Here is a 16,280-nt window from a genome sequence, read left to right as displayed (position 1 = left end):
CTTCAGAGTGCTAGACTGAGATCTCGGGCCCTCACGGAGATTATGGGTATTTTCCATCCCTGAGATTTAATCAGTGATAGAGTCAATACACTCTTCATGAGGGATGAGCACGCCTCCAGGAAATGGCTTTGGAGAAACCAATTTTTATAAAAACAAACTTAAAAGCATGGAAATCCATTAAAATCGCACAGTCTACATTGTTCTGTAAAGCCTCATTGAGTTCCTGGAAGAGAGTAGAAGGAAATAGATGAACACACTACATGGTTGCTTGCTCGGGCCACTGCCAGTCTTGGGGACCCCCCCAGGATTCCAGGAACAAAACAAAGCACATCCACCCCATGGGTAACTCACACCAAATGCCTTCCCTAACCGCAGGGGAACTCCCGCTACTTGAAGATGGGATTAACATATCATCCACCAGAGTGGTGGAGATTAATCCCCAGCTTGAAAGTTGAGGTCTGCACACTTAGCACTATATAAGCAAAATGACAAGGAGAAGACTGACTGCTGCAGTCAGTCAGTCCAGGGGCAGGGGTGGAGACTTTCTCTGTGATGTGACAGTTACATGAAGGCCACACCAAGGCCCAAGTGTGCTGCCAGCACCTTGCCACTGTCCTTTCATCCTTTCCTCTCCGCCTCACGAATCACATCCTAGAGACGGTTTCTGATGGTACATCCCGGCCAGCAAATATTGTTTTGTTGTACCTTTTTGGCTTCAAACAAAGATCCACTTATCGTGCCTCCTGCATCCCCAGTCAAGCCCTGAATCCACTCCCCGCCCTCCTGCCACACTCCTGGCAAGAGCTCAGATGACACTTGCAGTGAACAAGGCTCAGAAATGATGGAAGAAACTCTCAGTCCTCTGCAAAATCCTTCCCTCTTTGGTACTGTGTGGCCAAGAGGTACACCTCTGCCGACTCCTTCCTGCTGGCTCTGGGTTTCACTGTCCTGGTGTTCTGGAACTGCCCTGTCAGTCGCTTCCGTAATGCCAGGCTCTGACTTCCAGCCCACGTTTTGCAAAGGAATGTTCCGCCAGGCTCCAGGACATCTGGAGTGAGGTCCAGAAGGGACGAGCACAAGCCAATGAGCCTGTCGTGATCCAGGCTGCGGATCCCTGTGGCATTGGGTGCCATGTCACTCAGAATCACATCTGCTCTCCCTCCAGGAAGCAGTTCTCGGATTCTCTGGAGGGTTCTTGGGTCAGTCACATCAGCGGGGCACAAGAAAGTTGCTCCTTCCAGGGGGAACACGTGAAGAAGATCAACCCCAAGCACAAAGCCAACGGGAGCACTGGGATCTAAAGAAGAGAAAGTGAGTCCATTATTTACATCCTGAACCATCCCTCAGAAATACAAAGAGAAAAATGGAAATAAAAGGTCAGGAAGTCAGGACGAAGGACAGGAGCAAACTCAAGAGAGTAGACTCAAGGCCCTTCCTCAGCTCTCTCCATCTACACAGACATAGCGCAAAGAGAGGCCCTAATATATCTACTACCTCTGCAGTCAACACATCCGCTCTCCAGCTTAACCCAACTGCTTTCAATGCAGAAGCTACCAGAAACAAGCCAAGAAAGGGGTACAGAGACAGGAAGTCAAGGTACAGAACCCAAACCCTCGCACAGGTTTCAGCGGCACTGATGGCGCAATAAAGATGCCACTGTTTCACCCGCCCCAAGCAGGACCCCCTCCTGCCTGCGGGACAGCAGCTCCCAGAAGTGGGTCTCCCCCCTCACGGCCCAGGTGTCCCCGTCGGAGGCCCTCTCCCACACCAGCGAGGGCCCCCACTCTGCCAGCACCCACGGGGAGCAGGGGGCACCAGTTCAGGGTGCATCATAGACTTGCTGGTTCCGTCTGCTTAGCAGAGGCTATTCCATGGCGGGGTAACGTGTGTTTTACTTTATGTAAAGACTGGAAGTCAGGTACTTTGTAGAGTACATTTTTCAAAGGAGAAAATACCATTTTCATCCCTGGAAAGGAGGACATTCTACATCTCATATCCCATGTGTTATAACCTGGCGGGGAGGGGTCCACTAGAGACAAATGGCTTGGGATTTTCTTCTGGGAAGAAAAGAAACCCAATCATTTTATCCACACGTCTTCCTGTAGGTTAAACTTGGCCATCTTTATCCTTCTCCTGAAGAGCAATTACAGGGATGGGAAGCACTGAAATCACTTGTTGGATCTGTGGGTAGGCTCAGTGGTAGGAAAAGGAACTGAAGTCTCTGACACAAATTCCTTCACTCAGGCAATATTTATTGAGCTAAAAACATTTTTTCCCACCTGTTCTAGAGCCCCTGCAGGCATCCCATCACAGTAACGAGGCTGGATCTTAGACGTGAATGCAGGGAGCGGCACTCCCAGCCTCTGCTTTCAGTAGACCAGCAAACTCCTCTGAACCCCAATCTTCAGTAGGACAATGTGTGACAGCGGCCCTTGTCAATCGGCCTAGTTCACAGAATGCCAGGGATGGTGGCAGCCTCCGATTTTACAGCAGGAAAAGAGAGGGAGGGAAACACACTAGCAGAAGACCTGGGAGGCACGCTGGTGCCCAAGGGGAGGCTGGCCAAGCAGTGCCAGACAGCAGTCCTCTGGAGCTCTGCACAAGCATTTGAAGGGACAACGTGGTTTTCTAAACTGAGGGTATAGGATCCCCATTGATTAGCCAGGGGAACCATTTTCATATAGAAAATCTTTGACAATATCCTAAAATAAAAAACGGCAACAGCAGAGTCCCTCAGGCCAAGCTGGAGGGGAAAACCCAGAGCACCAGCGGCGGGTGCTCCTAGAGCAGCCCCAGCGGGACTGTGGGGAACCCCTGGGCTTCGAGGACCAGGGCCTGGGAACCCCTGGGGTTGATTCAGCTATACTGTTGCAGAAAGATGTCAGTGTATCAGTAGGTGAAAAAACCCACCTCCATTAGGGCTCCAAATCAGCAAGAAGATTATGGATGTGGGATACTAATGTTTTTTTAGAGAAAACATACATATATAGTTATGTGTGCAAAAGCAAACTCTGGAAGGGGGCACGCCGACGCACTGATGTACGCACAAACATGGTGCGATTTAAGGTGTTTTAAACCTGCACTAGAGCCTTCTACCGTGTCCGTCGTTTCAAAAACATCAGTGTTCTACTTTCACCCTTCTTACTACCAAACAAGCCACCAAGTGGCTTGACCACCCCCAAATTCTCTGGTGGAGGGCAGCTGGCTCACGCCTGCTGACCCAGGGTGGTCAGGGGCCTTACCTGTGCCCGCAGCGTTGACCCTCTGCACGGCCACCTGGCTCCAGGCCCCGGGGGCCGCCCCACAGTCTAACACCCGGAGGCCAGGCCGCAGGATCTTATGCCTGTCGTCCACCTCCAGGAGCTTGAAGGCACTTCGGCACCGGTAACTCTCCACCTTCGCAGCCTTCACGAATGGGTCCTTAAAATGGCGCGTCAGCCACAGGTGCTCAGCCCCGGTCCGACCCTTGCAGTGACTCCTGGCAGCATGAAACCTTTGACACCGAAGGGTCGTACCTATCAGCTTCCAGGACCTCATGGAGAAAAAGGGAGCAAACGGGTTGGCATCACACGGACAGGAGGCTCCCTGGTTCAAACCATATGTTTTTAGAGACGGTGCCTGCAGGCCCGAGGGGGGAGAATACTTGGCAAGCTACCCAACCCAAAAGCAGGTGGAATGGGGTGAACTGAGTCCCTCCCCAAATGCATGTGTTAAAGTCCTAACCCCAGTACCTCAAAATAGAAATGATCTTTAAAGAGGTGGTTCGGTTAAAATGAGACCATACAGGTCCGAATCCAGTATGACTGGTGTCTTCATTAAAAAAGGGACACACGTGGGACGCCTGGGTGGCTCAGTTGGTTGGACGACTGCCTTCGGCTCAGGTCATGATCCCGGAGTCCTAGGATCAAGTCCGGCATCGGGCTCCCAGCTCCATGGGGAGTCTGCTTCTCCCTCTGATTTCTCCTCGCTCATGCTCTCTCTCACTACCTCTCTCTCAATAAATAAATAAAAATCTTTAAAAAAAAAAAAAAGGGACACACATGCACATAGGAAAGACTGCAGGTGGAGACACAGGGGAAGGCAGCCATCTACAGGCCAAGGAGAGGGGCCTCAGGAGAAACCAGCCCTGCCCACAGCTTGACCTGGGCCTGCAGCCCCCAGCACTGAGAGGCGGAAGTCCATGCCGTTCCAGCCGCCCGGCCTGGGTTGCTTTCTCACAGCACCCAAGCAAGCCAGCACAGCAGTCGTCACCTTGTAGGGAAGAACCGTCTTCCACTCGTGGACTTCAGAAGGAAGACTCGAACATCACTGATAGTCACTTTGTGTCAACCAACGTTATTCCTGCCCTGGTTAATACTACTGTTAATACCAACGACAGTAACTCCTCCTTGCCCAGTACAACTTTCCCTTGGGCTCTGTGGGACTGCGAGAGAACCCCCGAGGACAGGCCCTGACCTCACTTAGCTCCATGGTTGCAGAGGCCAACACAGGGCCTTACCGGTCACACCACCTTATGCAGCTGAACTCTACCTGTGTGACCAGGTGAAGGACCATTTCCAAGTCTCTTTGGCAAAGTCAAGTTTTTAACAGCTTATCCACTGCCAGGAGCTCCCCTGACGTCCCCTAGTGAACTCACAGCACCACCCTACACATTTCATATTTCTATATTTCATATTACATATTTCTATATTTCTAAATTCTGCATCCACGTTTCTGATGGAAAGAGCCTACCATCATCCCCATGGCTCCAGGCCAAAGCCCCCTCAACAACCAAAGCATCCTGGCAAGATCAGGACACACCAACTGCAACTGCTGCCTTCAAAGAGCGTTAAGGGGTCTCCTGAGAGGAGCACAGAGCAGTCCTGGGCCCCAGAACCAACTTCCACAATTGGGGGAAAGGCTGGAAACGAGTCACACCCACCTAGACCTGCAGATTTGCCAGCTGACCTCCAGCGCCCACCCACGTCTGGGGTTCAGCACAATGGCCACTCGTGGGAGCCCTCACAGCCTTCAGACCTGATGTGCCCTTCGCAAGCTTCACCTCCACTTGCAGCGTCTCCCCACCTGCCCCCAACTCTTTCCCCACCCTCCAGCCTCCACCGTCCCCCTCACCTGCCCTGTCCGCTCTCCCCACCCTACATCAGCAGCGCCCCCTCACCTGCCCCCAACTCTTTCCCCACCCTCCACCTGCAGCGCCCCCTCACCTGCCCCCTCCGCCCGCCCGCCACTCCTTGGGAGCCGTCCGAATACTGGCTTCATATTGGAAGTCCGCTCCTAGGCACTTCGCCGGGGATGCCCGCGTCCGCGCCCCGTTTCCGCCGCGGGAACCCGGGACGCGTCCCTGGCCGCTCCTCCTCCCCGCCTCACGCTTGCAACAGGCGCTCCGTAAATGCCGGCTGCGCGCACAGCCGCACCAACCTTCCAATCTCACTCACCGAGCCATTGCTGCAGACCAGCCGCGGCCGCCCGCGCCGGAAGTAGCTGCATCACTTCCGGCCCGAGGCCACGCCCCCGGAAGCAGCGCCCGGGTTCCGAAAGCGCGCGCGGAACGCGGGTTGGAAGAACAGGGATCCGAGAGCCCGGGAGCAGAGCCCGGGTCTGGTGAGCTGAGGAGAGGGGAAGGCGCGGGGGCGGGGCCTAGTGATCGGGAACCTTGGGGGACTCGTGGGACCTGGGAGAGGGGAAGGGGCGGGCGGGGCCGGGTGATAGCAGGACCGGGTAGAAGAGGGCAGGGCTCGGGGACCTGGGGGGAGGGGGGCGGGGGGCCAGGTGAGCAGAGGTCGGAGGAGTGGATCCCGGACTGCGCGGTCTCGCAGCCCGAGGACCTGATGTCCCAAGCCCCCGCGCTGTGTAAGGCCGGCCTGGGGCTCTGCGGATAGCGGATATCACCGTTGAGAGCCCTGGGAAGGGGCCTCCGTCTACAGTGACTAGACTGGGACCCCACGGCTAACAGATAGGGCCGCCCCATCTGCGACAGCCTCCCAGCCCCTCTCCAAGGACTCCAGCGGCTTCTTCCGGTATCTGTGCACCGGCGGAGCTAGACCCAGACTGGGGCATCGAGTCTGCCCTTTGAGCCCACTCTGCCTCTCAGCTTCCACTTCTTCCTCTGGAAATGGAGAAAGCAAGTCTTAGCTCACGGAGTTGTTGGGTTTGTTAAATGAATACTTTTTGAGACGCGCATAGTGAGTGCTTCCTAAGTGGTCGCTGACGCTCCCAGGATCCTCTTCGTCACCAACATAGTTCACTGGGAAGCCAGGGCTCTGGGCCAGAGCTCATGAACATCACGACAAAGTACGCAGGCATAGAGACCCACCCGCAACGCCAGACCCAGCTGAAAGTGCCTTGGGGGACACGGAAACTTCCCAAAAGGATCCCTACTCCTGCTCCTCATCCAGCGTGGACCCCAGGGGGAGACACTTGTGTTCAGTGGGCCCCAGGCTGCACTGGGGCTGCATGGACAGGGGACCTGCTCTTGGCTCTCCACCATATCTCCAGCAGTCACAGTTTTCCTCAGGACCATGCTCCCCTACTAGAGCAGAAGGGGGCCCCTTGTGGTTCCAGTACAAGATCCCAGAGCAGCAATGGTTGTCACAGGCTGGAGGGTGAACCAGCCTTCCTGGGGGGGCTCTGTGCCTTCAGGAGCTACGCACTCCCTGGGACTCTGCAGGTCAGCTACTGCTGAGGGGCAGAAGGCAGATCCCCATAGGCCAGAAGAAGTCCCCACTGGTGAAAAGGCCACGGGCTAACCTGCATGGTGATGTTGGCACCCGGGGGTGGACCGCCCTCCAGCTTCTGTGCTCAGGCGGAGGAGGGGTTGACAAGGCCACCTCATGCTGGGGGCCTGGCCACTGTTGCTGCTGGCTTCGCGGGGCCAAGCCCCTTTCTAGCCCGGAAGCCCACTTGTTCAGAGGTGAGCATGTGGGGGAGGGCTGGGAGATGACTTAGTAGGCTTCCCCTCCCTCCCTTCCACGGCACATTCCCATTTCACCCGGGCCCTGGCCTCCATCCCACCCCCTCTGCACCCAGGTCAGGCTGACCCAGCCCTCTTGCCTTCCTCAGGGGCTCTCCAGGGGACCATGGGCACTTCCAGGCTCTACACCTTGGTGCTGGTGCTGCAGCCTCAGCGAGTGCTCTTGGGCATGAAGAAGAGAGGCTTCGGGGTCGGCCGCTGGAATGGCTTCGGGGGCAAAGTTCAAGACGGAGAGACCATGGAGGACGGGGCCAAAAGGTGAGGGAAGGGTGGGCCTGACCACACCACCAGCTCCCGAGGGGATAGGCTGGAGCTCCTGACCGAGCCCTTGGACCTCCATTCTTTCATCTGCGGAATGGGAATGACAGGAACATCTCCTGCTTCTCGCAAAGGGTGTGGAAGGGCAGCAAGTGCCATGTGTGTGCTCTGTGTTGCTTGGGTCGCTGGGAGTGGCTTAAGGCTGCAGCTTCTTCTAGCTATGGGGCTGGTCCAACTCTGGACGTCTTGGTCTGTTCAGGGGAGCCAATGATGAGCCTTTCTGTCTCAGCCTTTTCAAGCACATGCACAGACTCCCTTAATCCTCAACACTACCCAAGGGCGGGAAGCAAAGCCCAGAGAGGCCAAGCAGCTTGTCTGCGATCACACAGCTCTCCGATTTCAAGCCTTTGCCCTTCTTTCTCCTCATAGGCATGTGCAGATAAAATGAAATTGTGTGTAAATGTCACCAAGCACTACACAAGCCTTCACCATTAGGATGTTATTCTGAAGAAAGCTGGCAACCTTAATTAAGGCTGCTTTCCCTGGGCAGGGAACAGAACCCCACATGCATACCAGTGAGGCTCCTGGAAGGGAAGAAGGCTACAGGCACTACAGCCTGGTGGTTCTCGAGTTCAGGGTTTTCTAAACATGACAACCCCTGAGCAGCAGTGCTCCCACCAGTAACGGGGCATGAACACATGTCCTGTCCTGTTCTTCCTTTGATCGCCGGTCACCAAGCAGACTTCACGGTGTATGGCTGGCCCACAGCCCAGTGTGAAAAGCCATGGCTGCACTGTCCATGGCATGCACCTCCCCGTCATGGGTCCAGGACCCAGCATGCCACAGGGTGTCATTGGTCTTGGCAAGTGCAAGGCCATGTGACCGATCCTGCCTGGGGACGGCACAGCAGGGACAGAGCCCAGTCTGCTGACACTCTGGCATCTGGGCCTGTGAGCTGCCCCGGAGGTGGGCTGGGCTGCAGAAGAAATGGCATGGAATCTGGACAACCAGGGGGTGCCAGTGGGCGTTCTGCCAACCACCCAAATGTCTTTGTTCTGCTGAGACTGTTCACCGGGTCACCGATCTTTAGGGCTCTGCTCAGTGCCAGGACACGGGAACAGGTCCCGACCCACCCTGCCGAGCTCTCATCTAGCCTGGCTGCCGGGTTCATGAGGACGTGTGTGGAGAGTGGGCCTAGTGGACACCCAGTAGTCTGGGGCATCCAGAATAAAGAGCCTGGGCAGATAACCAGGCAAAAGGGAAAATTCCCAAAGGACCTGACGTTTGGTCCAAGCAGGTGGCAGGTGGAAAGTAGCACCACAGATGCCCAGAGGCTGGAGGGGCAGGACCATGCAGAGGTGTGCACCGTGGGCCTCGTGGGGTACAGACAGCTTCACCTCCATTCTCTGCCGTCCTGGAGACAAGCAAGCAAACTTCCAGGCCTCTGATTTCTTAGGGCCTTTCCCTTCTGCCCTCTCTATGTTCCGCATTTCCTGATCGAGGCACATACGTAACAAAGCCTCACTCACCCCAGATCCTCAGTACTGAGTGTGATGGTGGCCTTCCTGCAGGGCAGGTGTGGGATCAGGCAGGAAATGTTTCCTGGAGATGAAGCAGGACATGCTCTCTGTCCCCGGGATGGAATTTGAATCCCTCTCGGTCGGCCTCCTGCTGCTGTCACACCCAGACCTCCCCTTCCCACCTGGACTCCCCGCTCTGCCCTCTCCCTCCTGAGTCCATTCTCCACATGACCCCCAGGCAGCCTTCCTGAAACTGCATCGGGGTCTCTGTCTGGCACTCATGCGTGAGGTCCCTTTAAAGCGTCCGGTACCATTAAACCAGCCTCGTGTGTCACCCCTAGAGCCCCCTGGGGTCCAGCCACACCCTTCTCCCGCCACTGCCCCTCAGATGCCCCCAGCTCATCCTCCCTCCTCGCCTGGCTGCTCACCCACCACAAACTTCCCATCTCGGCAGGTGACCCCACTGACCCTCACAGCTAATGATTCCTTTCCCTGCCATCCCCACACCCCAAAGCTCCATGAACCACACTGGTCCTGAAGTCCGCCTACACCCATCTTCACCAGGAACACTTGAGAAATGGGCCCATCATGTGGCCAGCACAGCGATCAGGAGATGGAAAGGGCCACCTCTCCGCTGGCCTCTGTCACAGTCAAAGATTCGGTCTGTTCTAAAATGTCCCAAGAGTGCAGTGACGCATATGCGCCCTGGTGTGTGCCACCAGGTGCCCCTGTGCATTTCTGCAGCTCACACACCAGCCGTGTCCGCCGTCTCTGTCCTGTGCCTGGGCCCTGGCTGTTCCCAGGTGGCAGCCACCAGGGGCACCGCCATCAGCAGTCCCAGGTTACCTGTGCCATGTCAGCTTTTCTGGTGGCTGCTCCCCAGGGCGGGGCATGCAGAGCCCCGAGTCCTGCTCACGACCCGGAGCAGGAGCTCCGCCAGAGGTGCAATCAGCAACAGGTACTTTCTCTGATTTCAGCTGCTCTGGAGGGACCCAGGTCTCCAAGACCTTGTGTTTGCCCCGAGGGCTTGAACTGGTGCACCTGGTCCGTGTCCGTGGGCCACTTGGATGTCTGGTCTTTGTGAACTGTCTGCCTCAATCTTTTGCCCATTTTTTAAAAACTGGGTTGCCTTTTTTTTTTTTTAAGAATTTATTTATTTGACAGAGATCACAAGTAGGCAGACAGAGAAGCAGGTGGTGGGGGGAAGGGGACAGGCCCCCCGCTGAACAGAGAGCCAGATGTGGGGCTCGATCCCGGGACCCTGAGATCATGACCTGAGCCGAAGGCAGAGGCTTAACCCACCGAGCCACCCAGGCACCCCTGCCTGTCTTATTCTTAAGGATTTGTCGTTCTTTATACACTTCCACATCCTTACTGATTTCCTGCTTGAAGTCTCGCACGAGGATGGTGGATTCATCTATTTCTCCTTGGAGTTCTGTTAGTTTTTGCCTGCTGTCGTTTGACTCTCTTTTGAGGCACATGCGTGCATGTTAAAGATTGTATCGTGGAGAAGCGGCCGCTTTACCCACACATAATACCCATCGTTATTCCCGACGCCTGAAATCCAGGCGGATATTCCTGCTTTCATTAGTTCACATGGTATGTTTTTCTCCACTTACTTTTGATCTGTATTTTTTAATCTTTATCATTTTATCCTTCATGCCTGTAATCTTTCTATCCACGTGGTTCCGTGCAGACAGGTGGTCTTGCTTTCTGATCCCCTCCGACCATCTGCCTTCCACGGGAGCGTGTGGTCCATTGATGTTCCAAGTAGAGACTCCTACGGTTGGGTTCATATCTGAACCCTTGGTCTGAGTTCCTGTTTTTGTCTTCCTCTCCTTTTCTTGGTTTTGTGGTGTTAACTGAGCACCTTCTAGGAGTCCATCCATCTCTTTTTTTAGCAGGTCAGCTCTCCTTATGTGACTGTTCTGCTACTTGCCCCAGAATTTACAGCTAATCCAGGCGCTGTCCCGTCCCATGGGCAGTTTGCCTGCCTCCTGACAACAGACATCCCAACTCCAGCCCCCAGCCTGGTATCCTTGTGGCCGTTCCCTTTATGTAGGCATGTGGGTGGTGCACACACAGGGTAGAAGGAGATACATCCTGTTACTTTGAGCAAATGGATACCTGTTAACATCAGTTAAGAGTTAAAACTGTTTCACCTTGGGGAGCCTGAGTGGCTCAGACCTTTCAGCAGTTAAGCTAACCGTCTGCCTTTGGCTCAGGTCATGATCTCAGGGTCCTGGGATAGAATCCCATGTCAGGCTCCTTACTCAGCAGGGAGCCTGCTTCTGCCTCTGCCTCTGCCCCCCTCCCCAGCTCATGCTCTCACTCTCTTGCTTTCTCTCTCTCAAATAAATAAAATCTTTTTTTTTTTAAGATTTTTTTTTTTTTTTTTGACAGACAGAGATCACAGGTAGTCAGAGAGGCAGGCAGAGAGAGAGGAAGGGAAGCAGGCTCCCTGCTGAGCAGAGAGCCCGGTGCGGGGCTCGATCCCAGGACCCCGAGATCACGACCTGAGCCGAAGGCAGAGGCTTAACCCACTGAGCCACCCAGGCGCCCCATGAATAAAATCTTTTTTTAAAAAAATTAAACTGTTTGATCTTGACTTCACCTACTCCTTCCACGCTCTTGCATTCTCTGTGCAGCTGCGAGGTCTGATCTATCCCTTTCCTTCTAAGAATTTGTTCTCGTATTTCTTAGCAGGCAAGTGTGCTGGTAATAAGAGTCCCTCCATTTTTCTTTAAGAAAGTCTGTATTTCACCTTCCCTTTCAAAGGGAAGGGGAGTACAGAATTCTAGGCTGGTGGGTTTTGTTTTTTCTCCGAACTCTAGCTGGCCTACTTCCCGTCTTGCCCACCCTGCGTCTCAGGAGTCAGAGGTGAGTCCTACCCTGTTCCTCTCTGGGGCAGGTGCTTTCTGCCTCTGGCTCCTTTCAGGACTTTTTTCTTTTAATATTTTTTTTTTTTTTTTTTTTTTAGATTTTATTTGCTTTATCTTAGAGGGTATGTATGTGAGTGGGGAGAGAGGCAGAGGGAGAGAGAAAATCCCAAGCAGACTCCACACCGAGCAAGGAGCCCAATGCAGGGCTCAGTCCCAAAACCCTGAGATCATGACCTGAGCTGAAATCAAGAGTCAGGCACTCAGCCAACTGAGCCCCTAGGCGCCCTGGGTCTTTTCTTTATCTTTGATTTATTACACTTTGAAGGTAACATGTCTGACTTTCATCATATTTGGTCTGCTGAGATCCAGGACCTGTACTTTGGTGTCTGACATTAATTCGAGAACATTCCCAGTCATGTCTTCTTGTCCTTCTCTCTCTCCTCCCGCCGGTGTTCCTGTTACGCGTGGTTCCTGTTTCCTGGCTGTCCCACACCCTGGATATTTTGTTCAGTTTTTTCCGATCTTTGTTCTCTTTGCTGTTCTGTGTTCGGCCGTTCTGTCGAGATGCCCTCCGGCTCACAGTCTTCCCCCGGCCACGTGCAGCCCCCTGCCGGTCTCCTCTCCATGGCTTGCCTCTTTGTTCTTAATGATACCTCGATGAGCTCAAGTCTTCTCTTAATGGGATCCCGGCTACAGCTTTTTCTTTACAAGGCAGCATTTCTACATTCTTTTAAAGAAATCTTTGCCTATCCCAAGCTTAAGGACACATTGCCCTAAGTTTTCTTCTGGAATGTTCAGGAGTGTTAGAAAGCCGCCGCTCCATCTTGGGATGGATTTTGGGGTGCAGTGAAGACAGAGATCAAGATTCATCCATCCCGATGTCTGGCTGCCACAGCATCTTCTGTTAAGGAGACCACATCTTCCACTGCCTGTAGCCCCCCTCTGGCATAATCACAGGGCAACATGACATGGAGCCTGATGTCCATTTCCTGTGCCACTGTAACCCAGTGCCACACAGAGGTGTCCGCAGCCAGATGGGTAACTGAGCTGCTGTGCTGGGCCCTGGCGTCTGCCCTCCAGACACTCGCTTGACCACAGAGGCCGCCGTGGCCCTGAACTTGTCGCTCTGTCCTGGCCTCACCAGAGGTTACATCCCTCATGGAGTCAGCGAACTTTTATTGTCAGGCTCACTCACAGCCATGTTCTAAAGGTGCCCGTTGTCCTCAAAGGCTTGGAATCTTTCACACTCTGGAGGCCTCATCCAATGAGTGGGGCCCTGGAGGGCGCTTCCTCCCGGCTGCCCCCTGGTGTCCACAAGGGCACATCGTGCCCCTGCAGGCAGCATGCTCCCCCTGGAGGACCTGCTCCGGAGGACATCCTCCTTGGCCACAGAGCAGGCATGGTTCCCATGCTCAGAAGCAGAGGGCCGGGCCATGGTGCCACAGACATTCTTCATGAAAGCAGCAGCAGGCCTACCCTGAGGCTGAAGGAAGAAGTTTGGCCCCACACAGTCCACCCAGCGGGCTGCACGGCCCCACACTGGCTCCTGGACTTGGGGTCAGCTCTGAGGCGCCCTCTCCAGGAATCCCAGCTCCTCTCCCCAGGGCCACTGGGGTACCAGCCCAGTGCCCAGGATAGAGCCAGAGGTCAGGACCTCTCTGACAATGGAGAATTGTGCCCCTATCCCTGTGGTTGAGAGGGAGGGGCCCACTGGCACTCTAGTCCATTTTTAGTGCTCAGGGCCCCACAGGCCACAGGGATGACCAACTCCAGCATCAACCCTGGGCCATGACAGCTGTCTGGGCTGCTGGCAGGAGTGGGGATGGTCTCTACAGGGAGCCTGGCCCATGCCTTGTCCACCATGCTCCCCTTATGCCCTTACAGATCCCAGAGCAGGGCACAGGTTTCCTCACCGCAGACCTGGGGTGGCCACATAAGCCATCATCCCTGGGGAAGCAGCTGTGTTAGCAGCAAAGATGCAACATTCTTAGGGGGAAGGGGGTGTAGGTTCCAGGCACTTGGGGACCTGTCAGAGTCAGGTTTGGGCCCTGGAGGGGGCCGATCTCTCTGGGTGGAGAGGTCCCATCTCTCTGGCCATCATACCAGACGCCCCCAGCATGATGGCAGAGCACCATGTTCAGAGAACCTCAGGAGGGGCTACGGGGACCCCCACACCCACCCAGAGACTTGGCTGCTGTCATTTTGTTTAACGCATGACTCACCCTGTTCTCTGCCATCTGGAGAGCTGAGCATACAATCTGACACTCTAGCAAAACTGAAATTGTCATCCCTGCTAATTATCCCAGCCTGTGAAGTGAGGTTACTGATATTTCATGCACTGCTGTGTATTCGGGGAAGATTAGCCAAAACTAGTCAAAACACAAAATCACTAGGCGAGGTTCTTCAAAATGAGGCCCACCAGCCTGCTGCCGGAGTGCTGGGGGAGGCCCCACGGGGAGCCAGGACTTTGAATTGGGGAGCTATTTGCACCCCCAAGTGAAGACACATATTCATGTTTTTAGGTCAAGTCTAGTTTTAATTAGCCGTGGCAGTGAATAAATTCCAGCTTTCAGAACCACTCGGGCCTGGTCTTCAGTGGCAGCCGGCTGCCATGACGCCCCCACAGGCCTTCCCGGGAGCTCGGGGTAGGTGCTGCGCGGAGGAAGGTGTCTGTTGGAATCTGAGCACTGAGACCCCACGTGTGTGTGTCTGTGTTTAGTGAGCAAAGCAGCTTCCCTGGCTTCTCATTCCAGTACAGGAAGCAATTATGCATTGTGTCCCTAACAGAACCCAGAGATCAAAGCTTAAGGAAAATAAACAACCTTCATTGCATACAACTATAAACGGTCAGGCATAATGAGAACACTTACAGAAACAAATAAATACAGGGCAGGAGGGAACCGAGACTCCCCCAAGAAGGAACAGACAGAGCCCCACTGCTGCCACAGCCTGGAGAGCCCACAAGTCCCAAGTATGGAGCTTCCAGGAAGCGCTGGCTGCTGGACCACGAGTGAAGGAGGCAGTGGAGCCACTAGCTGGGCAGACGTGAGCGGCTCAAGGCGTGCATGCAAAGCGACTCCTCGCCGGGGCCTTGTAACCGGTCAGCCGGCCACTGTTACCATCTAGGGACCCGCACTGGTTGGGAAACTGGCCAAGCTTCGGGAAGTGTAGGGGCTGCTCTGCTCCCGCGTGAGTTGTGGGCACGAGCACATGCATCGTGTCTGCAGGCGTGTAAAGGCATACATGAGGGAGACAGCCCAGAGATTACACAGTACTGGTCACAAGTGCTCCTTCTGGGGAGGTGTCCAGGGGTGCTGGCCACATTGTCTGCCACGAACATGTGGTCTGGGGATACTGTGAAACAGGCCAGCATCAGAACATTCGGGGGCAGCCTGGTTCTGCTGTCGTGCCTCACACTTGTGCTGGGGTGGGGGGTGGGTCCCCTGTGATCAGCTGCGGGGGAGCCAGCTGGAGGGTTGGGGTGCCTCCTCGGGAGACCACGGGAACCTGTGTGTGATCCTGTGCTTTCTGAGCATGGGCATGAGCAGAGGGGATCTTCGGGTTCCAGGCCCAGGTGCCTGGAGCCTACGGCCCACAGAAAGCATCTGCGTGGCTGTTGCCAGCCCACGGGAACAGCAGGAGCTGGACAGGGTAGGAGGGTCCCAGTTCTGCCGCCTGCCCCCACATGGCCCCCAAGCAGCTGAGCTCGGCCGGGTCTGGGCTGCCCCGCAGCTCGTGGGCTGTTGAACTGGGTTGACCTGTCTGCCCTGAACCAGAACCTCTTAACAGAATCAGGATTTAAACAGTCCCCAGATTAACTGTCAAGTCCTGCCAGGTCAGGAAGTGCTCGCATGTTCCGGTTGCACCCCCCCCGCCCCCCTGCTCCTCCACATCCCCCCAGCGCCTCGCTGTAATAGCCACCAACCCCACCTGCAGGGAGCTACAGGAGGAGAGTGGTCTGACTGTGAACACGCTTCACAAGGTGGGCCACATCGTGTTTGAGTTCGTGGGTGAGCCTGAGCTGATGGACGTGCACATTTTCTGCACAGAGAGTGTCCAGGGGACGCCCATGGAGAGCGACGGTGAGTGTGGGAGTCCGTCCCTTCTCCCTACCCCAGCGGGCAAGGGGAAGCCAGGTCCAGGTCCCGGGAGGCAGGCGCTGCGCCAGCACCCAACTCTAAGCCCCGTTCCTCTTCCACACAGGGACACAGCTGGGAGGACTGAACCCCAGAGCGTGTCCAGTTCCTCACAGATGTGCATGGGGATTGCTCACCGAGGGGCAGCTGCAGCCCAGGTGGAACATGCGCACTCTTTCCTTTCCACCCGCTACAGAAATGCGCCCTCAGTGGTTCCAGCTAGACCAGATCCCCTTTGCGGACATGTGGCCCGATGACAGCTACTGGTTTCCCCTTCTGCTTCAGAAGAAGAAATTCCAGGGGTACTTCAGGTTCCAGGGTCCCAACACCATCCTGGACTACACGCTCCGCGAGGTGGACAAGCTGTAAAGGAAGGAGAACCCTGGCCCCTGCAGGCTACAGGACCCTCATCACCTGCTCAGAGCCCCAAGGCAGGGGTGGGGTGAGGTGGGTGGAGGCGAAAATAAAGACCCTTTGCCTTTTCCACACTCCTTGCAGACCCTGGTACGGCCAA

At 55.2% G+C, this 16,280-nt stretch overlaps 2 protein-coding genes across 3 annotated transcripts; one reads left to right on the top strand and one right to left on the bottom strand.

Moving 5' to 3' along the window:
• Nucleotides 1–123: 123 nt before the first annotated feature.
• Nucleotides 124–5,514, bottom strand: MRM2 (mitochondrial rRNA methyltransferase 2). The gene is made up of 3 exons (XM_004776344.3): nucleotides 5,436–5,514; nucleotides 3,243–3,532; nucleotides 124–1,297 (listed from the first exon to the last, which is right to left on the bottom strand). The coding sequence occupies exons 1-3, from the start codon at nucleotides 5,441–5,443 to the stop codon at nucleotides 855–857; spliced, it is 741 nt and encodes a 246-aa protein (XP_004776401.1). The 5' UTR covers nucleotides 5,444–5,514; the 3' UTR covers nucleotides 124–854.
• On the top strand, nucleotides 5,480–16,254 carry NUDT1 (nudix hydrolase 1). 2 transcript variants are annotated; one of them, XM_004776346.3, is made up of 4 exons: nucleotides 5,480–5,601; nucleotides 7,060–7,228; nucleotides 15,567–15,712; nucleotides 15,963–16,254. In XM_004776346.3, the coding sequence occupies exons 2-4, from the start codon at nucleotides 7,077–7,079 to the stop codon at nucleotides 16,133–16,135; spliced, it is 471 nt and encodes a 156-aa protein (XP_004776403.1). In that variant the 5' UTR covers nucleotides 5,480–5,601; nucleotides 7,060–7,076; the 3' UTR covers nucleotides 16,136–16,254. The 2 variants fall into 2 exon arrangements, with proteins under 2 accessions (XP_004776403.1, XP_044931113.1); XM_045075178.1 differs by having other exon boundaries at nucleotides 5,524–5,596.
• Nucleotides 16,255–16,280: the final 26 nt, after the last annotated feature.

The sequence above is a fragment of the Mustela putorius genome, unplaced genomic scaffold (assembly GCF_011764305.1).
Source record: "Mustela putorius furo isolate JIRA1106 unplaced genomic scaffold, ASM1176430v1.1 tig00000139_pilon_pilon_pilon, whole genome shotgun sequence".
In the NCBI taxonomy this organism is placed as follows: Eukaryota; Metazoa; Chordata; class Mammalia; order Carnivora; family Mustelidae; genus Mustela; species Mustela putorius.
The sequence above is the reverse complement of the archived record's forward strand: the minus strand, read 5'-3'. Positions and strand labels throughout refer to the sequence as shown.

Bases quoted from the DNA above. Each gene is read 5' to 3' on its own strand.
- NUDT1 (XM_004776346.3), top strand. From the start codon at position 7,077: ATGGGCACTTCCAGGCTCTACACCTTGGTGCTGGTGCTGCAGCCTCAG. The intron at 7,229-15,566 runs GTGAGGGAAGGG...CCCCACCTGCAG, and splicing joins ATGGAGGACGGGGCCAAAAG to GGAGCTACAGGAGGAGAGTG. The intron at 15,713-15,962 runs GTGAGTGTGGGA...CACCCGCTACAG, and splicing joins GACGCCCATGGAGAGCGACG to AAATGCGCCCTCAGTGGTTC.
- MRM2 (XM_004776344.3), bottom strand. The intron at 1,298-3,242 runs GTAAGGCCCCTG...TCTCTTCTTTAG, and splicing joins GGTCAACGCTGCGGGCACAG to ATCCCAGTGCTCCCGTTGGC.